At 36.9% G+C, this 17,909-nt stretch overlaps 2 protein-coding genes across 14 annotated transcripts in view; one reads left to right on the top strand and one right to left on the bottom strand.

Moving 5' to 3' along the window:
* Positions 1 to 17,909, top strand: part of LOC136105213 (thiamine transporter 2-like) — a 37,359-nt gene that overhangs the window by 5,100 nt on the left and 14,350 nt on the right. For 3 of the 7 annotated variants that reach the window (XM_065844852.2, XM_071812488.1, XM_071812489.1), the window contains 3 exons: positions 839 to 1,031; positions 1,534 to 1,675; positions 2,525 to 6,790. In XM_065844852.2, the coding sequence (XP_065700924.1) occupies positions 839 to 1,031; positions 1,534 to 1,675; positions 2,525 to 2,647 (458 nt within the window). In that variant the 3' untranslated portion in view covers positions 2,648 to 6,790. Of the gene's footprint in view, positions 1 to 838; positions 1,032 to 1,533; positions 1,676 to 2,348; positions 6,791 to 17,909 lie in introns of those variants that run through there. The other 4 variants (XR_011740489.1, XM_071812491.1, XM_071812492.1 and 1 more) reach the window with 2 other exon arrangements.
* Positions 6,046 to 17,909, bottom strand: part of AGFG1 (ArfGAP with FG repeats 1) — a 33,738-nt gene continuing 21,874 nt past the window's right edge. The window contains exons 6-14 of one of the 7 annotated variants that reach the window (XM_065844493.2): positions 14,885 to 15,001; positions 14,173 to 14,244; positions 13,088 to 13,297; positions 12,084 to 12,267; positions 11,352 to 11,431; positions 10,982 to 11,074; positions 7,855 to 8,013; positions 7,159 to 7,244; positions 6,046 to 6,789 (exon numbers count right to left, since the gene is read on the bottom strand). In XM_065844493.2, the coding sequence (XP_065700565.1) occupies positions 6,730 to 6,789; positions 7,159 to 7,244; positions 7,855 to 8,013; positions 10,982 to 11,074; positions 11,352 to 11,431; positions 12,084 to 12,267; positions 13,088 to 13,297; positions 14,173 to 14,244; positions 14,885 to 15,001 (1,061 nt within the window). In that variant the 3' untranslated portion in view covers positions 6,046 to 6,729. Of the gene's footprint in view, positions 6,790 to 7,158; positions 7,251 to 7,854; positions 8,014 to 10,981; positions 11,075 to 11,351; positions 11,432 to 12,083; positions 12,268 to 13,087; positions 13,298 to 14,172; positions 14,245 to 14,884; positions 15,002 to 17,909 lie in introns of all 7 variants that reach the window. The other 6 variants (XM_065844491.2, XM_065844495.2, XM_071812486.1 and 3 more) reach the window with 6 other exon arrangements.

Genomic DNA, 17,909 nt, shown 5'->3' with positions numbered 1-17,909 from the left:
CCTCTGGATACGATACAGGACAGGCCGAGAGAGCTGTAATTGTTTAGCCTCAAGAAAACTGGGATCTAGTGAAGTGCATAAATACTTGAAGGAGAGGAGTAAAGAGGATTAACCCAGACTCTTCCCAGTGGTGCCCCAAGACAGTTTAAATTTGTGCCCCATGCCTCTTGTCCTAAGTTCCATTTAAACATACAAGAATATTTTTATTGTACAGGTGATTTAATGCTAGAACAGGTTGGCAAGAGGTCTAAACTCCCCATCCTTGGAGACATTAAAAACCTGAATGCCAGTGCTAGAGTTTGTTATAGGATATTACACCAAAATAAGGGGTTTTACTGTATGTGATGGTCAATAAGGGATTGACAAATGCAGTTGATAAGATTTTGCACTAGAAACTGGAAAGATGCTTTCATTAAAAAATGTAAACAAAGGACTGCAACAGATTTTCACTTCATGAAGATCTTTACATGAAGGAATTAAACTCCATTACGCATATTTTGGCAGAAAATGCTTGGTGGGATTGTTCTTCTCTGTACTCAGTTGTCAAAGAAGGGAGTAACAACAATAGACCGTAAACTGCTGCCTCCAGCCTTAGGCATGAGGCACTTTTCTCAGAGCACTTCAGTCTGTGAAGGCTCTGTAAGCAAGGAGAAAAAAACCCAGCCAAACAGGAGACGCCCACACCAGTAACAGAAAATATAAGCCACACCATTATTGAAGTCCATTGTGACTGCAACAGTCTGAAGAGCTCCTGGCATGGTCCATATACAGAGTTATGCAATGACTCTGGAAGGATGATAATGTTGCAGCATTTTAATTCTTACTTTAAATTTTTTAGGTTCAGCAACATCCATGGCAGTTGGATATGTCAAAGTAAACTGGGATCTTTCTGGAGAACTGGCTTTGGGAATTTTCTCTGCAATGGATGCTGGCACTCTCTTCCTCATGCACTTTACTGACAACATCTGGGCATGTTATGCTGGTTACCTTGCATTTAAAGCATGCTATATGCTCCTCATAACAATAGCAACGTAAGTATTATACACAACTGTTCTAATTAAATGTATTTAAATCACTAAGTATTAAATTTTCAGATTTATCAAAATTTTACTGAAAGTTTCCTTAGAAATAAGATTTTTAAATAGGTCATATAATTTTAAACATAGTTTTATATAAACTAGATTATGTAGTGCATGGGTTACTCCAAGTCAGAAACTACTTTATGCAGCATTTAGCTGTTCAATGATCAAGTATTCTCTAAATAATCAAATAAACACATCCAGGTCTTTATTTAGCAAAAATATCCACTCAAATAAGTAAAAGGTAAGTAGGATGCACAAAAGTGCCAAATCCAGTAAAACAAGGGATTTCTGCCAAAATGAAACTGTTAAAGCTTAATAGCCCATACTGAAGAGGCTTTATCCTTTGAAGAATCCACTGCACAAATTAAATTGTTCCCAAACTTCCTCCCATAAGTAAACTGCAAACATCCTTGTTCTCCATAGTTTAGTTAACCCATACATTCATTTCCAGGTTTCAGATTGCTGTCAATCTAAGCATGGAGCGTTACGCATTGATGTTTGGCTTCAACAACTTTGTTGCACTGGTGATTCAGACAATTATAACTGTTGTTGTAGTAGATTCGAGAGGTCTGGGTCTGGATATCAGCACCCAGGTAAGCTACATTACGCTGCTCACTGTTCCCCTGCTCTCCTCCAAAAGAGAGTTCTACTCCAAGAGTAGCCTTTGGCAAGACACAAGGTGACATGCCAGCTTAGGACAGTTATTCACTTGAAAAATGGGTTTATTTAAAGTGAATTGGCAGTAGCAGCTACAACCTACTTGTCCTCTAGTCCTGCCAATTTTGCATTTCTGTGATGATTTTAAGAATATTTGCATAGAGCAGAAGGGAAAGATGACCACCTATTACTGAAGGGTTTTTTGGTGTGGGGTTTTTTTGTGGTTTTTTTTTGTTTGTTTGGTTTTTTGTTGGTTTTTTTTTTATTTTTTTAATTTTATTTTACATAAAGGCTTACTATTCACAAGGTACCCTAAGCAGAAGTAGGAAGCAAGCTGAGAGGTAATCTGTGGGTCTATTACTAGGGTAATTCTAAGTTACATAGTTTCATTGGATGCATGTTTAAGTTACTAAAATTCTGAAAATAAACTAATCTTACAATTCCCCATTAAATTTCTATATTTAAAGTTTCAACATATGTACTGAATAAGGTCCAAGTCTCTAGTGTTCATCTTTTTGAAGAGCCAGAAAGAGCAGGGCAGCTGTCCCTCACCCTCACTGCAGTGGGAAGGGGACACATGTGACAGATCCTTCTCTCCCCCTCCTACAGCTGCAGGCTTCCTACAGGACAAAGTCAAGCAGCCAGACTTCCTGAATCCTTTCAAGATGGGATCACTTGAGGGCATGCGTGACAGGGAAGGGAAGGTGGCAGTGGAGGGGCAACCACTTAAATTAAGAGCAATTTTTGACTCTTCCTCCTCCTCCTTCCCCACCTCCATTTCTCAGTTTCTCATTTATGGCAGCTACTTCACATTCATAGCTGGCATTTTCCTGATCAGAAGCATATACACCATTATCTCCACCAAATGCAGACATACCAGTGAGGCTGGTGAAAGTACTGATCTTTAACAACAGAGACAAAAAGAAAGGTTGCAAGCAACAGCACAGAAGGCTGCATCATCGGCACACCAAATTAGGAGAGTCATGCTCAATCAAGCAAGACTGGTCAATGGTTAAAGAGACTGTTTATGAGCCTACAGTAGAAATAGCTGTGTTGACACAACAATGCATTTTGCCCATTTTCTTCACCAACCCTCCAACAATCATCTATTTCAACTCCAATATAATCATCTGACACCAAAACTTCTATTAATGCTCAATAAGCATAACAAGCAAGTACATACAAATGCCTGACCACCACACAGAAGAATTCCTCAAATGCAACCTTTGAACTTTCTACCAAGTTTTTCAATTAAAGGCATTTTAGTAGTAGACATAAGACCTTCAAAAATTCTTAGAGAATGTGAAGAAGCAGTTGTCCCACAGCAGCAAGATGATCCATTGGAAAGCTGGCCACAGAAGCCTCTTGACTATTTAAGACTTTTTCAACTGGAAGCTGCAATATGCATTTTTAAAGTCAGTTAACAAATATCAATAAACCTTTTTTTTTTCCAAAAGATGCTACTGCTGTAGGTGGATTAGTACAATGCTATATAGCATAAGAATACTGCCACTTCAGTTTACTAAAGGCCAAGTGCAGCCATTTTGGATTCTAGACAGACAACACACTTCTCGAGAATCTAAAGTTACAGGACATGTCCTATCTGCAGATAATCTGCTACTGGTACAGTGACGGTTTTACTGTGAGTTTGTTGAAGGTGTATGAATACAACACGCTAAACTTCCCTTTGAGGGCCTGTCAGCTGCCAGGATCCACACACTTATCTTTGGAATCAAAAAACACTCCTAAACTAACTTTATTTTTAAGCCATGATGAGACACTTCAAATTCTATACACAGTAGCCTTACTTAAAGAACACAACTAAAAATGCAGATACAACTAAAGCTAATTAGGGAAAGCTCTTTCAACTGTGTTCAATGATGTCCACTTTGGAGCCAGCTGTATCAGACAGCAGCAAGTTTCACTGTGTTCCTTCACCACAATTTACAGATTTGCCAAGAGTCAGAAGTAACTGGTGTTTCCCCCAATTAAGCTCACGATAAAGTAAAAATCATCAATTCCTTAAACTTACTTTTAAAAGCTGCCTGAACTTGCTTTTTTTTTGCCCCAGTAAGTTTTCCCTTCAAGAAGGCAAAATACTTGGATCATATTTATAGTTCTCTTTCAGGAATTCCAACCCAATTTGATCCTTTTCAAATTTATTTTTTCCCTCATATTAGTTTCACCACAGTGCTTGGTAATTTGCAGCAATTAAATAACTTTGAACTGTGGTACCTGGACATCACATCTGCCTTGTAGAACTCAGGACGTACCTCTTACAGCATCTTCTTATGCATGTTAGAGCTGACATGTTAGGATTAAAAGTATTAATCTCAAAGGTCTCGAAATTAATTCCGGCATCAAGTGAAGTGCTTTGATGCTAAAGCAGAAGAAGATACTGAAAAGCTAGCAGAAGTATAATTTTTGTGCAGCTATGCTATTTGCATGAACAACTGCAGAGATCTGGGAGACAAAACCATTTGTAGTAATGGGTGAAGAACTCATTTTGTAAATATGGCTATTTAAAAAAAAAAAATCTAATCAACAAAACAGCTACAGTGTCAGTTCCTGTTCAATATAAAGGACACTCAGAACGAGGCAACAGCTACAACCACTGGTCTGGAATTTCACAAACTTAAAATTAGTGAACATAAAGGTTTGGCAACTTATATCAACCCGTATCTGCTCTCAAGCTGGTTATGACAAATAAGGTATTCCACTATTTCTGCAGCATAATCTAAAGCTACATGCTTTGCATATGTAAATGGATCTCAGCATCTCTTAGCAGTAATCAGCTTCATTTGGATCAGAACATCAACTTCAATAGATGCTGATCTCATTAGCCGTTGCCCAAACCTTAATTTACATTGATTTAGGTGAAGAGAGCACAGAACTGTTCCCCTTCTACAAGGCTGTTCATTTTGTTGATTTGATCCACTTCCCTGCAGTAAGCATATTTAAGTGGTCCTTAAGTTCTCTGAACCCTTGCAGTTCCCTGCTCTCTACTGCATTTACATTACAATCCTAAAACAGGTAAGATCAACAGCATAGAAGAACCACAGCTATTATACTGTGGTGAGAGCAAGGACATTGCCAACATCCTGGCAACCCTCTATTGCTGGAGATTTGTTTAGTGAATTTTCCAGAGAATCTTGGGAATTAAACTGTACACCATACTCTATCCAGCAGTCCTCATCAGAAGACAAAGACAGACTTCAGGTCTGTTTTAAGTATGCCAACAGGACAAAACCAGGCATTTAAGTGAGGAATGCTACTATAAGCAACTTGTATAAGCTGCCTGTCCCCAGCTTTGGGAAAAAAAAAAAAGATACAGAAGTTACTACCCCTTTGTAGGCAGGTAACAGAAGTCAAAATCACTGGTCTAAGTGTTTTTACAAACAACAGCCAAGCATTTCAGCTTCCCTAGACAAAGGCACATCTAACATTCAGGCTGTCAGTTACACATAAAAATGTCTTACCTTCATGAATTTTCATGTTTGTCTCAAATGATCTCACACATCCTTTTCTCAAAAATCAATCTGATCTTTCTTATTCCTGTTATCTTGAAAGGTGTTGGAATTTTTTTCTCCATCTGGTCAGAAGCTTGTTTTCAATCTTGCAGTTTATGTATTCATGATACATTTACATTATTTGCTTAGTTCCAGCATTATGTTGCACTTAAGCCAAGTTATCTTTGTTTAAAACACCATCACCAACTACTTTAATGCAGAGTTATGTTTTTCTCAAACCTCCTTACTAACTACAAACTAGACAAGTCAGGTATTTTTTCCCCTCTACAATTCATTTTAGTTCGGCAGGAAACATTCCAGTAAATAAAAAAGTAATTGATGAATTTAGTATTCCACAAGAGGTCTTAATATATATCATTTTTTAATAAAAAGATTGCTATTATATCTGTGGTACCTTGGCCTGCTATTACACATGCTGCCCTGATCACAACTAAGTCTTGTTCCAAGACTCATTAGCTACCCATAATGATGTCTTTTGCAGTTGTCTCAAGTAACTACACTCCTCAGTGCTTCCAGTGTCCTTCCCCACACAGCTATTCTGCCAAACTAATCCAAGTTCACTTCACATTTTCCTGTTCGATATTTCTGCACTTGTGCTAGAAAGCAAGCTTAATCACATGGACACAAAGAAACATATCCAAGTGAGGCATACGAAAATTAAGCTTAACTCACCTTAAAGCATATCACTTTTGATAACACATCTGTGTATGAGACTCACAAATTACATACATTTCTAACCCCATAAAACATTACTGCACAGAAACGATGCTACACAATTGCTTTTTCTAATATTTATTTTTTTTTTCACCTGCAAACTGTAGCAAAACATGATCAGCTTTATTATGCAGACAGGTATCCCTCTAACATTAGAGATTTAGGCATGTATAAATAGAAGAGCTCTTAGGAAAGAAAAACGTTTTGAGAAATGAACGAACCTTCAATTTAACTTCATGACCTCCAATACCAATGGTTAAAATGATGTAGATCATTCATTCCAAGAGATACAACAGCACCTTAGGGTGGCTGATCTATTTCCCAGTAACATTTTTCACATAACAATGTGTTAAAGTTACAAATACTGATATGCACAAATAGCTATTTTCTAAGAAAAATATGTACAGTACTGCAGCATAATGAATGTGGTATCTGCAATAACTTATTAGCCAATTTTAATATACATGATACCGCTACTTTTTACCTGCCAGTTCATAGGTTCAAGGATGTTACCACAGCCCTCTGTTTTGCACATTATTACCTGGTGGGGGGGTGATTTTGTTTATTTTTTGTGTAAATTTTTTTAAATTTTTTTTTAAAGGTACACAATGCAGGCTTTTATTTATACTTCTTAAAGACTTCTTTTGTGTTTAAAGCTAATATCAGTGAAACAAGACAACAGTGCAAGAGGCGCAGAGATGTTATGTGACCACATAAGAGTTCTTTTGGGTAAAGTGTCTATAAGGCTATAAGAAAGGATTGGTTGAAGAGCTTCCTGTTGGAAATTGTCCTGTTGGTGCACCAGCCTGGGAGGAAATGAAAGAAAAAAAAATAAGACAAATATTTAAGATGTTTTACCATATTATAAATCGTAAATTCAAGATATACAAAGAAGAAAACAACGTACTGGGAAATATTTCTGATTTATATTGCAGGTTTTGGGTTTGGTTCTTATTGGTGTTCTCTGAAATTACACTACTGTAAGAGCATGGCATACAAGAACTTCTGTTTTGCCATGTCATCATAATACTGAATTGCATTTACAAGACTCACATGCTGCCTTCCCTTATTTGAAGAAAACAAAAAACCCCAAACCTTTGTGTTTCTCTAAATTAAGTGTTACAAATTAAGCCTCTTCAGAATACAGAAGTTATTAATATCATGCAACAACTCACCATAAAAGGGTTAATAGATACTCCAACAGCTGTAACTTGTCCAAAAGGAGTTACTACAGGCTTTGCCTGTCCAAATGCAGCAAAACCTGCTCCTTGGAAAGATAAGTGAAAAATATTAACTCTAGTAACCAATTTTTAAAGAGTTCTTTGCTGCAGCTCCCACACAAAAAATAAGTGGACAGAGATTGCGCAATCAGTAGGACTGATACATCTTAAGCACCATCAGGAACCTAAGTGTAAAAACCATGGCTGGGCTTTGTTTTCAACTGTATGGAACTAATCAATTTCTGATTTCTACATATGCACTTCTTTCAATATTATTTTTATCATTTAAATTTAGGGAAACAGTACTTTGCAATTTTCTCTTGACTGCGTTCTATGAAGTCCGATAAAGTGTTATAATTGGTTGCAGACACTCAAAAAATGAAACAATGATCCTTCTTACATAAAAACCCTTTAATCCTGGGAATACTTTTAACTGTAGTGTCAGATTATGATAAAATATCAATTAAGCCATTGCACACAGCCAAGTGAGAAAGTTCAACTACAGAGCGAAAACAGTATGCGAACCCCTCATCAATATTATTATCAAGTTCATAAAGAAATAAATATGCATCCATTATTGCTAACTTAAAGACAGATCATTTTCTCCATGTTTCCAATTTAAACAATATTATCTAAAAGGTATAGACCTACCATTTGGCTGCTGCGCAAAAGCAGTCTGTTGAGGGAAAGCTGCCTGGGTTGGGAATGTAGGTTGCTGGAAATTGCCACTAAAGCTGGTAGGAAGACTGTAGGAGGCAGGAGTTCCAAATCCTGCAGGCATGCTCATGGATGCAGTACCAAATGTTGCGGCTGGCAGGCAAAAAAGAACATTCAATTATTCAAAAGAAATCACTTTTTTCATGAGACAATTTACTATGATGCCATATTAAGAGAAGTCTCCTAATGCCTCAGCGACCATACAAAGCTACATTCTATTTCTACAGCCACTGAGCCGATTCGTTAGCTTGGATCACCACCAACTAGGTACATAGTTTACTTTTGTACTTTAAAAAAATAAATGAAATAACTTAAAAATTACTAGGTTCAGCACATTCAGACATGTTTTCTGAAAAGGAAATTTTGTTTTACATTCTCTACAGTATCATACACTTGCCCCAGAGTTTTACTGGTAAAAATCTGCACACATCAGAAGCAAGCACTTTAAGGCAGTATAAGCCCTTTTGTTATTCTCCTTCTGAGAAAAGCATGAAAGGATCTCCCTACATCAAGCTGCATTACAGAAAGTTACAAGTCAAAAAACAAAACAAAAAACCACCCAAAACCAAAAGGGATACATGCATCCCCTCTCTCTTCATCCCATCCTTAATGTCACTTTAAAGGAAATTCTCACCATGCACATTATTTGCATACGAAGTTCATATTGCAAACACTCTTACTGTTGAGGTAAGACTTAAAAAAAATCCAAAACTTTTAATCTGATTCTCTGCTGAACATTTCAAGTAAAGAACACACAGTTCATATGCAATTGCACATGCCTTCAGCAAATAAACAGGAGCACATCAAGTGCAAAAATGTAGTAACAAAACCATTATTCAGTCTTTTGGGAGTTAGTCTTAAAAGGAGAAGCACATAGAAGGTTTTCTGGTACAAATACAGACACCAGACATTTTATTCTAGTTAAACATCAAGACAGAACTTTTCTTTTGAATTGTTACAAGTTAAATTTTATGCAAGCTCAACTGTTTAAAAAAAATGAATATAGCTTAATTGCCAGTTGAAAAAATTAACCCTAAAGTATTCAAGGGCAAGATGTTATACATACATAAACTGTTGACAAAGTATGCACAAAACTAATGCATTGACATTGTTCTCAAGTTGTGGTTAGCAGAGAAGCTATTCAACAGGAAAACTTGCTAAAACAGCAAACAAAAGCATGAAGTGAGCAGTGACTTGGGATATCCCAAAAGGCATCAAAAAACTTCAAGAGTCACTCAACTTGTTAGCATTAGATTGTGACCATGGAGAATATCAATAATGGTTTTGTTTTAGTCACTCAATAGGTTGTCTATTTATGCTCTGCTCTCCTTTTGCCCAGTTGCCAAACACCAATATCCACTCCATTTTAAAACATGGAAAGTCTTCTGAAATTCAACGTGCAGAGAACCAGATAGCTATCAATAAGCTTTTACGAGCAAGGACAATTAGCCACAAGAAACTTGATACCAAATGTGGCCACCTACCAAAATGAGCCTGAGGAAATATGTGAGAGTGCATTGCTCCTGAGAGGCCTTATGGAAGCCACAAAGAGACCAGACAACGTCAAGTCATTTATACACTCTGGAACAGTTGTTGCTCAGTTATATATCTATGTATACATAAATATACACACAGGTACCAAACAATTTATCCGTAGCATGACCAGCAATAGATTAAGCTAAGGAAACCTTTAGAAACAAACGCTACAAAACAGATCTCCCATGGAATAAATCGCAATGTTCATGCAGAAAGAAAGCTTAGCATAAAAGGACAAGCTAAAAGCTTACACCTTACACTTAAAGGAGTAGAATATTATCTTTACTTATAGTCATTATCCCTGCTGCCTAGTACATAACATCAGCATAGCTGCCAAAGGGTTGGAACCTCTGCAAGTCAAGGTCAGCAGCTCAGAAGGTAGGACAGAGTTGCCATATTCAAGCAAATCTATCTAAAGAGGCTACAAGTTCTTAATGATGATCCAAAATAGCACAGTCAGGAAGGAGACTAAAATAAGGAAAAATATATTCCTGGTATTTAAACAAGTTTAACTGCATAATATCCCAAAACAGACTGGAAAGAGAACTCATTTTAGCAGAGGACGTGAATTTGATGAATTCAGTGTTAACTCAGCCTGATCAGTTTAATTCAACGTACCTAAAACTTTGAGCAAAGCACAACTCTGTGTTAAAAAGCATACACAAGCAGATTTAAATCTGTGGAAGTCCAGTTAATAGATAAAAGTGCTAAAATGTAGCAGTGCCTTTGCAGAGAAAAAATTAGCATAATCTAGCAGTCATATAAATCAGAGTTCAGTGTTTTAAAGACAAGCTTGCTTTTTTAAAAACTGATGAAGTTTTTGTCTATTGAAATATGATTCTACAGAATCCTCCTCCAGAAAATTAGCATAATTGATGAGTGTAAAGATTATACTTAAACATATGCTTTACTGTTAAAAAGAGAGAAAAATAAAGGATAACACCAACATACTGAATAAGTGGACTGGTAAGTAGCTAATAGCCCAAAAGCCTTGTCTTTCCTGGTTCTAGCTCCAACTCTTTGGTTTTGAGGGCTTTCAGGAGTTTGAAATAAAGAAAGAAATTTTTTAAAGTGTACCAGTTTAGCACCAGGGCTTTCAAGATCCCTGATTTCAGGGCAACCTGCTATGAAACATACTCCAAAGCCAAGGTTACACTCTCGGAAGGTACCCAACTGGTAATACACAGGCTAAAACAGTTCAGGTAGTATTAGAAGATCTTTAATAGATCGTTTTGACTTTTTTTGTGGCCATCATTTGAAATCTTATGATTGAGTCAGAAACAGGAAAATAGTGTCCTCAGCCCAAGAAGAAACATCACTTTTCTAAGAAAAAAAAAATATTTCAAGTTGATTTCTGAACCCTGTTCATAAATACAGGACTCTACAATGAACACACACACAACAAATAGACTAGAGACAGATAATACAGAAAATCTTTAAGGAACAAATTACATAGCTAAGAAAAAAAAAAACATTGGAAGTCTTGAAAGAAAGTTTCTCAGACGCTTAGTGGTTTTTTCCTAACCTGTTGCTCCTCGGCTGTTGGTCTGGAATGGATTTGTTGAAGGTGCCACTGGGGCAACAGGGGCAGCTACAAATGGATTTGTGGAAGGTGTTGCTGAAAGATCAAAAACATTTTATTTAATAGTCTTTTAAAAATAGCGAATCTGACTTACATGTAAGTTTATACAGCGACACGTAACTACCTAAAATTACATGAAAAATTTGGAACTGATAATGAAATGCTTAATTTGAAATGCATTACAACAACATTACTTTTTTGGCATCCTTTAGTAGCTTCAATATCACTAGTGTCAAAGTATAGCACCAGCAACTAAAAATTAGTAAGATGTTTGCGTACAGTCCACAAAAGGTTGTTAGTAACATTTGTATACCTCCAAAGGGAGCAGGCACACTTGAAGATGCAGGCTGTGTCTGTGCAGTAGCAGCCACGGGTACTGTTCCAAAAGCATTGCTGAAAATAATTCATATATTCAGTGAAGTCAGAAATGCTTGTTTAATAATTAAATACAACTTACAATTATTGTTGGCATGTAAAATAATAGAAAAGGAACGCTTATGTGCGGTTTGCAAACTGCAATATAATTCACTGCTGCCAGAAACTGAGCCCCTGATGCCAGGGTCAGACACTACAACTAGTGCTGAGCAATGAAAAGCCCTCACCACCAACAGCAGGGAAAGAATATCGAACAGAGGCCATCAGGATGAAGGTTGCAAAGCTGAAGCTTTAGGGGCATGTGCAAAACCAGGCAGAGTTATAACAGACATTTAGTATCTATTACTTTTATGATCTAAAAAAGTACTGGTTTGCACCATTTACATTATAAAGATCTGAATTAATTTTTTTTGCCAAGGACAACACTATGATTTTCAGTATGCATGCAAATATTCTGTACAGGAAAGTGTTACCATCTAACAAGTTTTGCATGCAACAACTAGGTAGGTGCAGAGAACATTCTGCTGACAGAAAGTATTCTTAACTTTATCTTGTAATACCCTATCAGACAGTACTGCTACTATTTTAAACAAAGGATGCAGTTTCAGTAATACCTCTAAACTCATATCGCTAAAGCCAATGTAGAAAGTCAGCTACGTCTAACATGTACCTGTTAACGTTACTGGGGGAAGTATATGCATTAGTAGAGGTTGCTGTGGAGCTGAACACGCTGTCTAACTCTGCTAGAGCCGCATACTTGTCTGAAGATGCACTTGACTGATTTGCAGCTGCCAACGCAGGACCTGCTGATGCTGACACAACTGTACTGAAGCCACTTCCTTGCTCACCACCACCTGAAAAGAAAGCAGATTAAAAGTAAAGATAGTTTCACTTTATGCCTTGCCAATGTTGAGAATTAAATTAAAGTTCATGGACAGTTTAAGTTTGACTTAAAAATTAAATATGCACTAGGACATGCAGGAAAAAAAATAGCCATTAGCTATTACCAAAGCAGCATGCTTCTGCAGCTCCAAAGAGCCTCCAGTTTCCCTGGAAAATAATGATTCAGTACTACCATCATCTTCAACTAGAAAATTCAATAAAACACATATCTGCAAATAATCCATTTCAGAACAAAGCCCTACATTATAAACTAATATAAGTTTTTATACGCCATTTAGGAAGGAAAAAAAAAAGTTACAGAATAACTAGTTTTTTCTCCTTGACTTTAAAAAAATCAAGCAAATCCAAGTATCACTGCTACTAGTTTATAAAAAATTAAAGCCAAATCTTTTTGTGGCAGACAGGTAGGAAAGCTACTCTGGCAGTTCTCTGCAACAACTGTAGCTCTCCATTCAAAAGCCTTTACTATAGGTTTTAACACAAACAAAATATATTTTTATATTTTTGCATCATTGCAGTAATTATTTAGATACTACTACTACGAGTTATTCATCTTGAAAGGAAGTAGGTTCCTAAAAATCAGTCTTCTGATGACAGCCTTTTGGAGTGATGTTAGTCTTAAAACTTGCACATTAGGGGTACACTGATGTGAAATTCTACTGATAACTTAGAGGACATTTTGAAATATGATTATTACTTTGACAAGCACAGCCATCCTTGTAGTAAGTATACAGAGGTGGAATAAGCACCTCAGAGAATAAACTTTAATACCTTGCCCTGCGCTGAAGATATTATCTAAATTAGCAAGAGCTGCATATTTGTCAGCTGACTGGAGACTGGGTTTATTCACTGCAGCTTTACTGGCTGCAGATGCTGTTGTGTTAATCTGAGAAGCATTGAAGGCTCCAAAATCAGCACTGGAGGATTTGGGGAAGTTGTCAAAGTGAGCAAAGTTAGCATTCGCTGATCCAGCACCTCCACCTGTAACAAAGTAAGTTAAACATGATCAACACTCCAAAGCTAGAGAAAGTGTGTCCAATGGCAACTGATGGCACAGTAATCCCACCTCTTCCTGGTTATATGAGGCAATGTGTTCCCCCCCACCCCATCCCACATGTTTAAGACCCTTCCCCATTTCCTTTAACATTTCATTGGGACATCAGAAAAAGAATAACATTTCTTTCATAATCATAATTTGATCTTGAAAAACTATGTGCTATTTATTAGCTGTTGAAGTAATTTCAACAACAATATTTTGCTAGAAAAATAAATATTTGCCTGAATCTTTACATTCAAAATAAAGAAGTTTTATTTTGCTGTCATATGGCTAATGAATACCTACTATTTGCATTTACTTAATGGTACAATGTTTAACCACGTCAAGTGTCAGTAATCATTCTAAGCAAAAAACAGTGCCTAGACATCAAAAGGTAGCATGATTTCGTGCCAAGGTTTAAGAGAGTTTGGTTCTGTGTTCTCAGATTTTTAGACTACATCCAATCAGGGAAAAAGTGAGAGGGAAGACACAACACAGCTCTTTTTGTACCAAGTCTGATGTCAGAAATACATAAGTCAGTGTTAAAGATCTGACTTAGGTCCACACAACTGAACTTCAGTTCAAACATGAAACCATGAGCTTCCATCTCTTCAGTGTCCAGACACGTACTTAAATTTAAAGGAGTTGTTCCATTAAGTGTTCCACATTTTATGACAGTTGAGGATTTGACTCGTACTACAGAACGCACAAGTTTCTAATAGCATAATCAATAAGTTAAAACATATGCAAAAGTAGGAATGAAAATGCTATACTACAATGAAAATGAAGCAAGCTGAGTTCTCCACTGTGTGGAACTTACTGTGTACAGCCTGGAGAGGAAAAGCTGAAGTAAATTCACCAAAACTGCAGCTAGATGAAAGCGTTCTGAACGCTGGACAGCCAGAAATTGTGTGTGGGTTAAAGTTAACATAAGAAGGGAAAAAGAAAATTTGAAAAAAAGTTTAACACAACACCACACTCAAAAGAAAAGAAAAAAAAAAGGAAAAGAAAGTCAGTCAGCCAAAGATCTAGACAAACAGCAAGTGTAAGCTCAAGCAGAAGTTCTAAAGCATGATCAAATGAAAGGAAAGCAAAATAAAACTCAGCAATAGACTCTACACATGAAGTCAGATATACTGAAGTGTGTGCATATGTTATACATATGCATAGACACTTTTTTTGGTACAGTGATGTGCTTTTGGGTCTTACTGAAACACTTCTTACAAGATAAAGAGTCAATTCGGTATTTATCAAAAGCAGGATGGATTACTTTTTTCACAGTTATTTCAGGTGTAGAGCTGACAAACAAATAGTGCCATAAATCAGGCTTCTGAGTAGCATTAGAATAAAAAAAAAACCAACAAAAACAACACCAAACAGAAGGAATTCATTTTGAGTTTCCCCAGAGCTTCTGACGGCTTGGTTGCATTAAAGCAGGCAGATGCAAGAAATAAACTCAGCTTAAGTACCTTCCAACATAAAGGTAAGGATTATTTCAGTTAAGTATTAATCAAAAGTTCTAGGAGTTCTACCTGTATTTTGGGGCTGAAAAGACTGACTTGCTGTGGGGAAACCTCCAAAATTACTCAAGCCACTAGACTGTCCAAATGCATCAAAGTTTGCAAAACCTGCATTTGCAGAGTTCTGCGCTGTAAATTGCAAAGGAACAAAACATGTTAATGGATATGGGAAATAAACACAAAAACAGATGTATTAACTGAATTCATGGTCATGACAGCCTCCAAGGGTTACGTCCTACCTTGTAATTTCTTTTTACATGAAGAAAATTATACATGATACTCTACAATAGAATCTTTGAACAAACTTTTACAAGTCACCTTCCCAGAGCTGTACCAGTTAATGCTACCTTTCTCCACCTCACACGTGCTACTACTCACAACTGCATAACCCCGTAAGTCCAGTTCAGCTTAACCCCAGAGTGTTTGCAGGGGTGGTTGGTCAGGGAAAACAGTCAAAAAGTACAGAATACCAGATGTATACCTGTAGAACCCAAATCTAAATGCTGGTTTCCAAAACTAGAATTTGTGGCCTAACTGAACATTTCTTTGGGAATAAAAATTAGAAGGCATTCTTGTAACACACTGGCAACTTCAATTCCTCATATACAAAGTGCTTCTTCCACAGGTGAATGTAGTGTGGCACCACTTGAATAGTTTTGGCTGGGTTTATAAATTCGTTTCATTGGAAAATTCAGTTTAAAAAAAATAAATCAGAATACAGAAATACGGAAAACTGATACCACTGTCAAGAAGATAGCATTCATAGTATATCCACGAAATAAAATCCAAGGAAATTTCAAATAATTTCAGTTTTCGCTTTCCTTTTGTGTCATGCTATAGGAGAAAATGAAAGTTAACACCCATCTAATTTCAAACAGCTAGACATTCAAGCATCTACAGATTCAACAGGAATTGTGTGCCTAGAAAGTCTTAAGCATTGTTATAAGGAAGCAGTAGGGGAAAAAAATGGTTTTAATCAAATACAATTCAAATCCCTATTTTCTAAAGAAAGCCCACAAAACACCTTCTACAACAGCTGTTTGCAATACACTATATTCTTGGGTCAGGATTTTGCAGATTACATATATTAAAAAAACCAAAATATGGAGATTGTTTAAGTACTGTTACTTAATAGGCAGGTAATGCTGAAGTTGCATTAGATCACATAATTTCTATGCAAAAAGCATCTATAGTACAGATTTATAAACTACAAGGTCACCTTTATACAAACTACTGCATTTCACACTGCTACTAATATAAATGAAAGTGGAAGTATTTCCCTTCACATGGGATACGGGGAGAGAACATGAGGTTTGACTCTATTTCATATCACTTTTTATTGGAAGTGCCCATGCATATTGGGTTTATGTGGCATGTGTTAGGTAGCTGGGGACTGCAGGGGTGGCCCCTGAAAGAAGAGCAGAGAATCTGCCCCCATTTCCAAAAGCCAGGTTCAGCTGGCTCCAAAGCAGACCTGCTGCTGCCCAAACCTGCACCCATCAGCAATGCTGGTGGCACCTCTGTGGTAACATATGTAAGAAAAGGTAAAAAACACTGCAAAGCAGCTGTAAGAGTGAGAAGGGAGGAAAATGCAAGAGAAACAACCCTGCAGACACCAAGGTTAGCGAAGAGGGAGCAACGCTTTCATCATGATGCATGAATTGGATGGGGCCTACTCAAGAGATTGATGTTTACCTGAGCAAATAAGATTAAGTACATACATATCACTCCTAGAATAGTCACAAAATTGTTCATTAAAACTACTCAAACCGAATACTTCATCAAGAATCTTACATGAAATACCTTTTGGGTCTACATTAAAAACTGGAACACATTCTATTTCAGGTCACTTTTAGCAATTTGATTGCATCAGCTGGCACAGAAAGTATGATTTGCAAGTGGGCCCATGTTAAAACAGTAAAGCTGTAGAGACTCTTCTGCAGAGTATTCAGATGTTAATCTTGCTTTATTTTATGTGGTAAAGCTTAAACCTGTGTAAAAGTGGCACAAAGGTAAAGACTTGTACTCTCCTGTACCATGTTTTTAAGGATGGACTGGCAATTCAAAATCCAGTTCCCCACACAGAAACCCAAGACGACCCTAAGTAAGTTAAGGAACTGTAGCGTACTGCAGATTGGCGTGGATGCACAACTCCTGTTGTGCCTGCAGATCAGTAAGGCAGTACAAAAGCTAGCTGGCCCAAGCTAGCTCTGCTACAACAGCACTGGCCATGGCAATGCAAGCTGCTCCTAAAGTTTCTTCTGTAAGGTTTACACTACATTTAGCGCACGAAAAATTGAAAAAAAAAAACCCAACCCTGAAAGAAAGTCCACATATATTCAACTACAAAATCGAAAATAATTCTCTAGAAGACAATAACGGTGTCATACTATTTTTTCTTATGGGTAAAGCCTCTTTTCACTTGTTACCCATGATAAGAGCTATGCTGTGTGATTAAGTCTTTTTAAAATCTTTTGTGCAGGCCTTCTGTTCAATTAGTCCACATGCAATTCTTTTTGTTGCTATTAGTCTGTAAATGACAGAACAGTTGTCTACCATCATCTCCAAAATCATCATTTTGCAGAAATTATGGAACATTGTAAAGTAAATACAGGCAATAAATGCAAGGTCAGCATGTTTCCCCATCAACATACAATGCCCTGAGCCAGTTTAGTATATTAGAAAACTCAAAAAAAAGGGAACGTATCAGAAGTTGCACTTCCTGCATGATTTTCAAGCTTTACATCAAGACTTTACAGTTCACAGCACAAGTTTGTTAATATCTTCCTATCAGCTGCTTCACTCAGTTGTGCCTTAATTGCACTTATACTGGAAGACAATAAATTTGCTGGTGCTCTTCAGTGATTTCTTTAGTTAACCATTGTGTACATATGGTTACATAAAGGTCCATCCCCTATAGGCACAGCTAAAATCAAGCCCTAAAACAAGAACACCAGACCATAAAATCTGAGAAAGTAGTGCTGGACTAAATATAAGTTCATCCATCCTCTGCTGAAATGTGATTAATAACAAGAAT

The sequence above is a fragment of the Patagioenas fasciata genome, chromosome 9 (genome assembly GCF_037038585.1).
Source record: "Patagioenas fasciata isolate bPatFas1 chromosome 9, bPatFas1.hap1, whole genome shotgun sequence".
NCBI classification, from domain to species: Eukaryota; Metazoa; Chordata; class Aves; order Columbiformes; family Columbidae; genus Patagioenas; species Patagioenas fasciata.
Note: the sequence above shows the minus strand (reverse complement) of the source record. Positions and strands in the feature narration are given on the sequence as shown.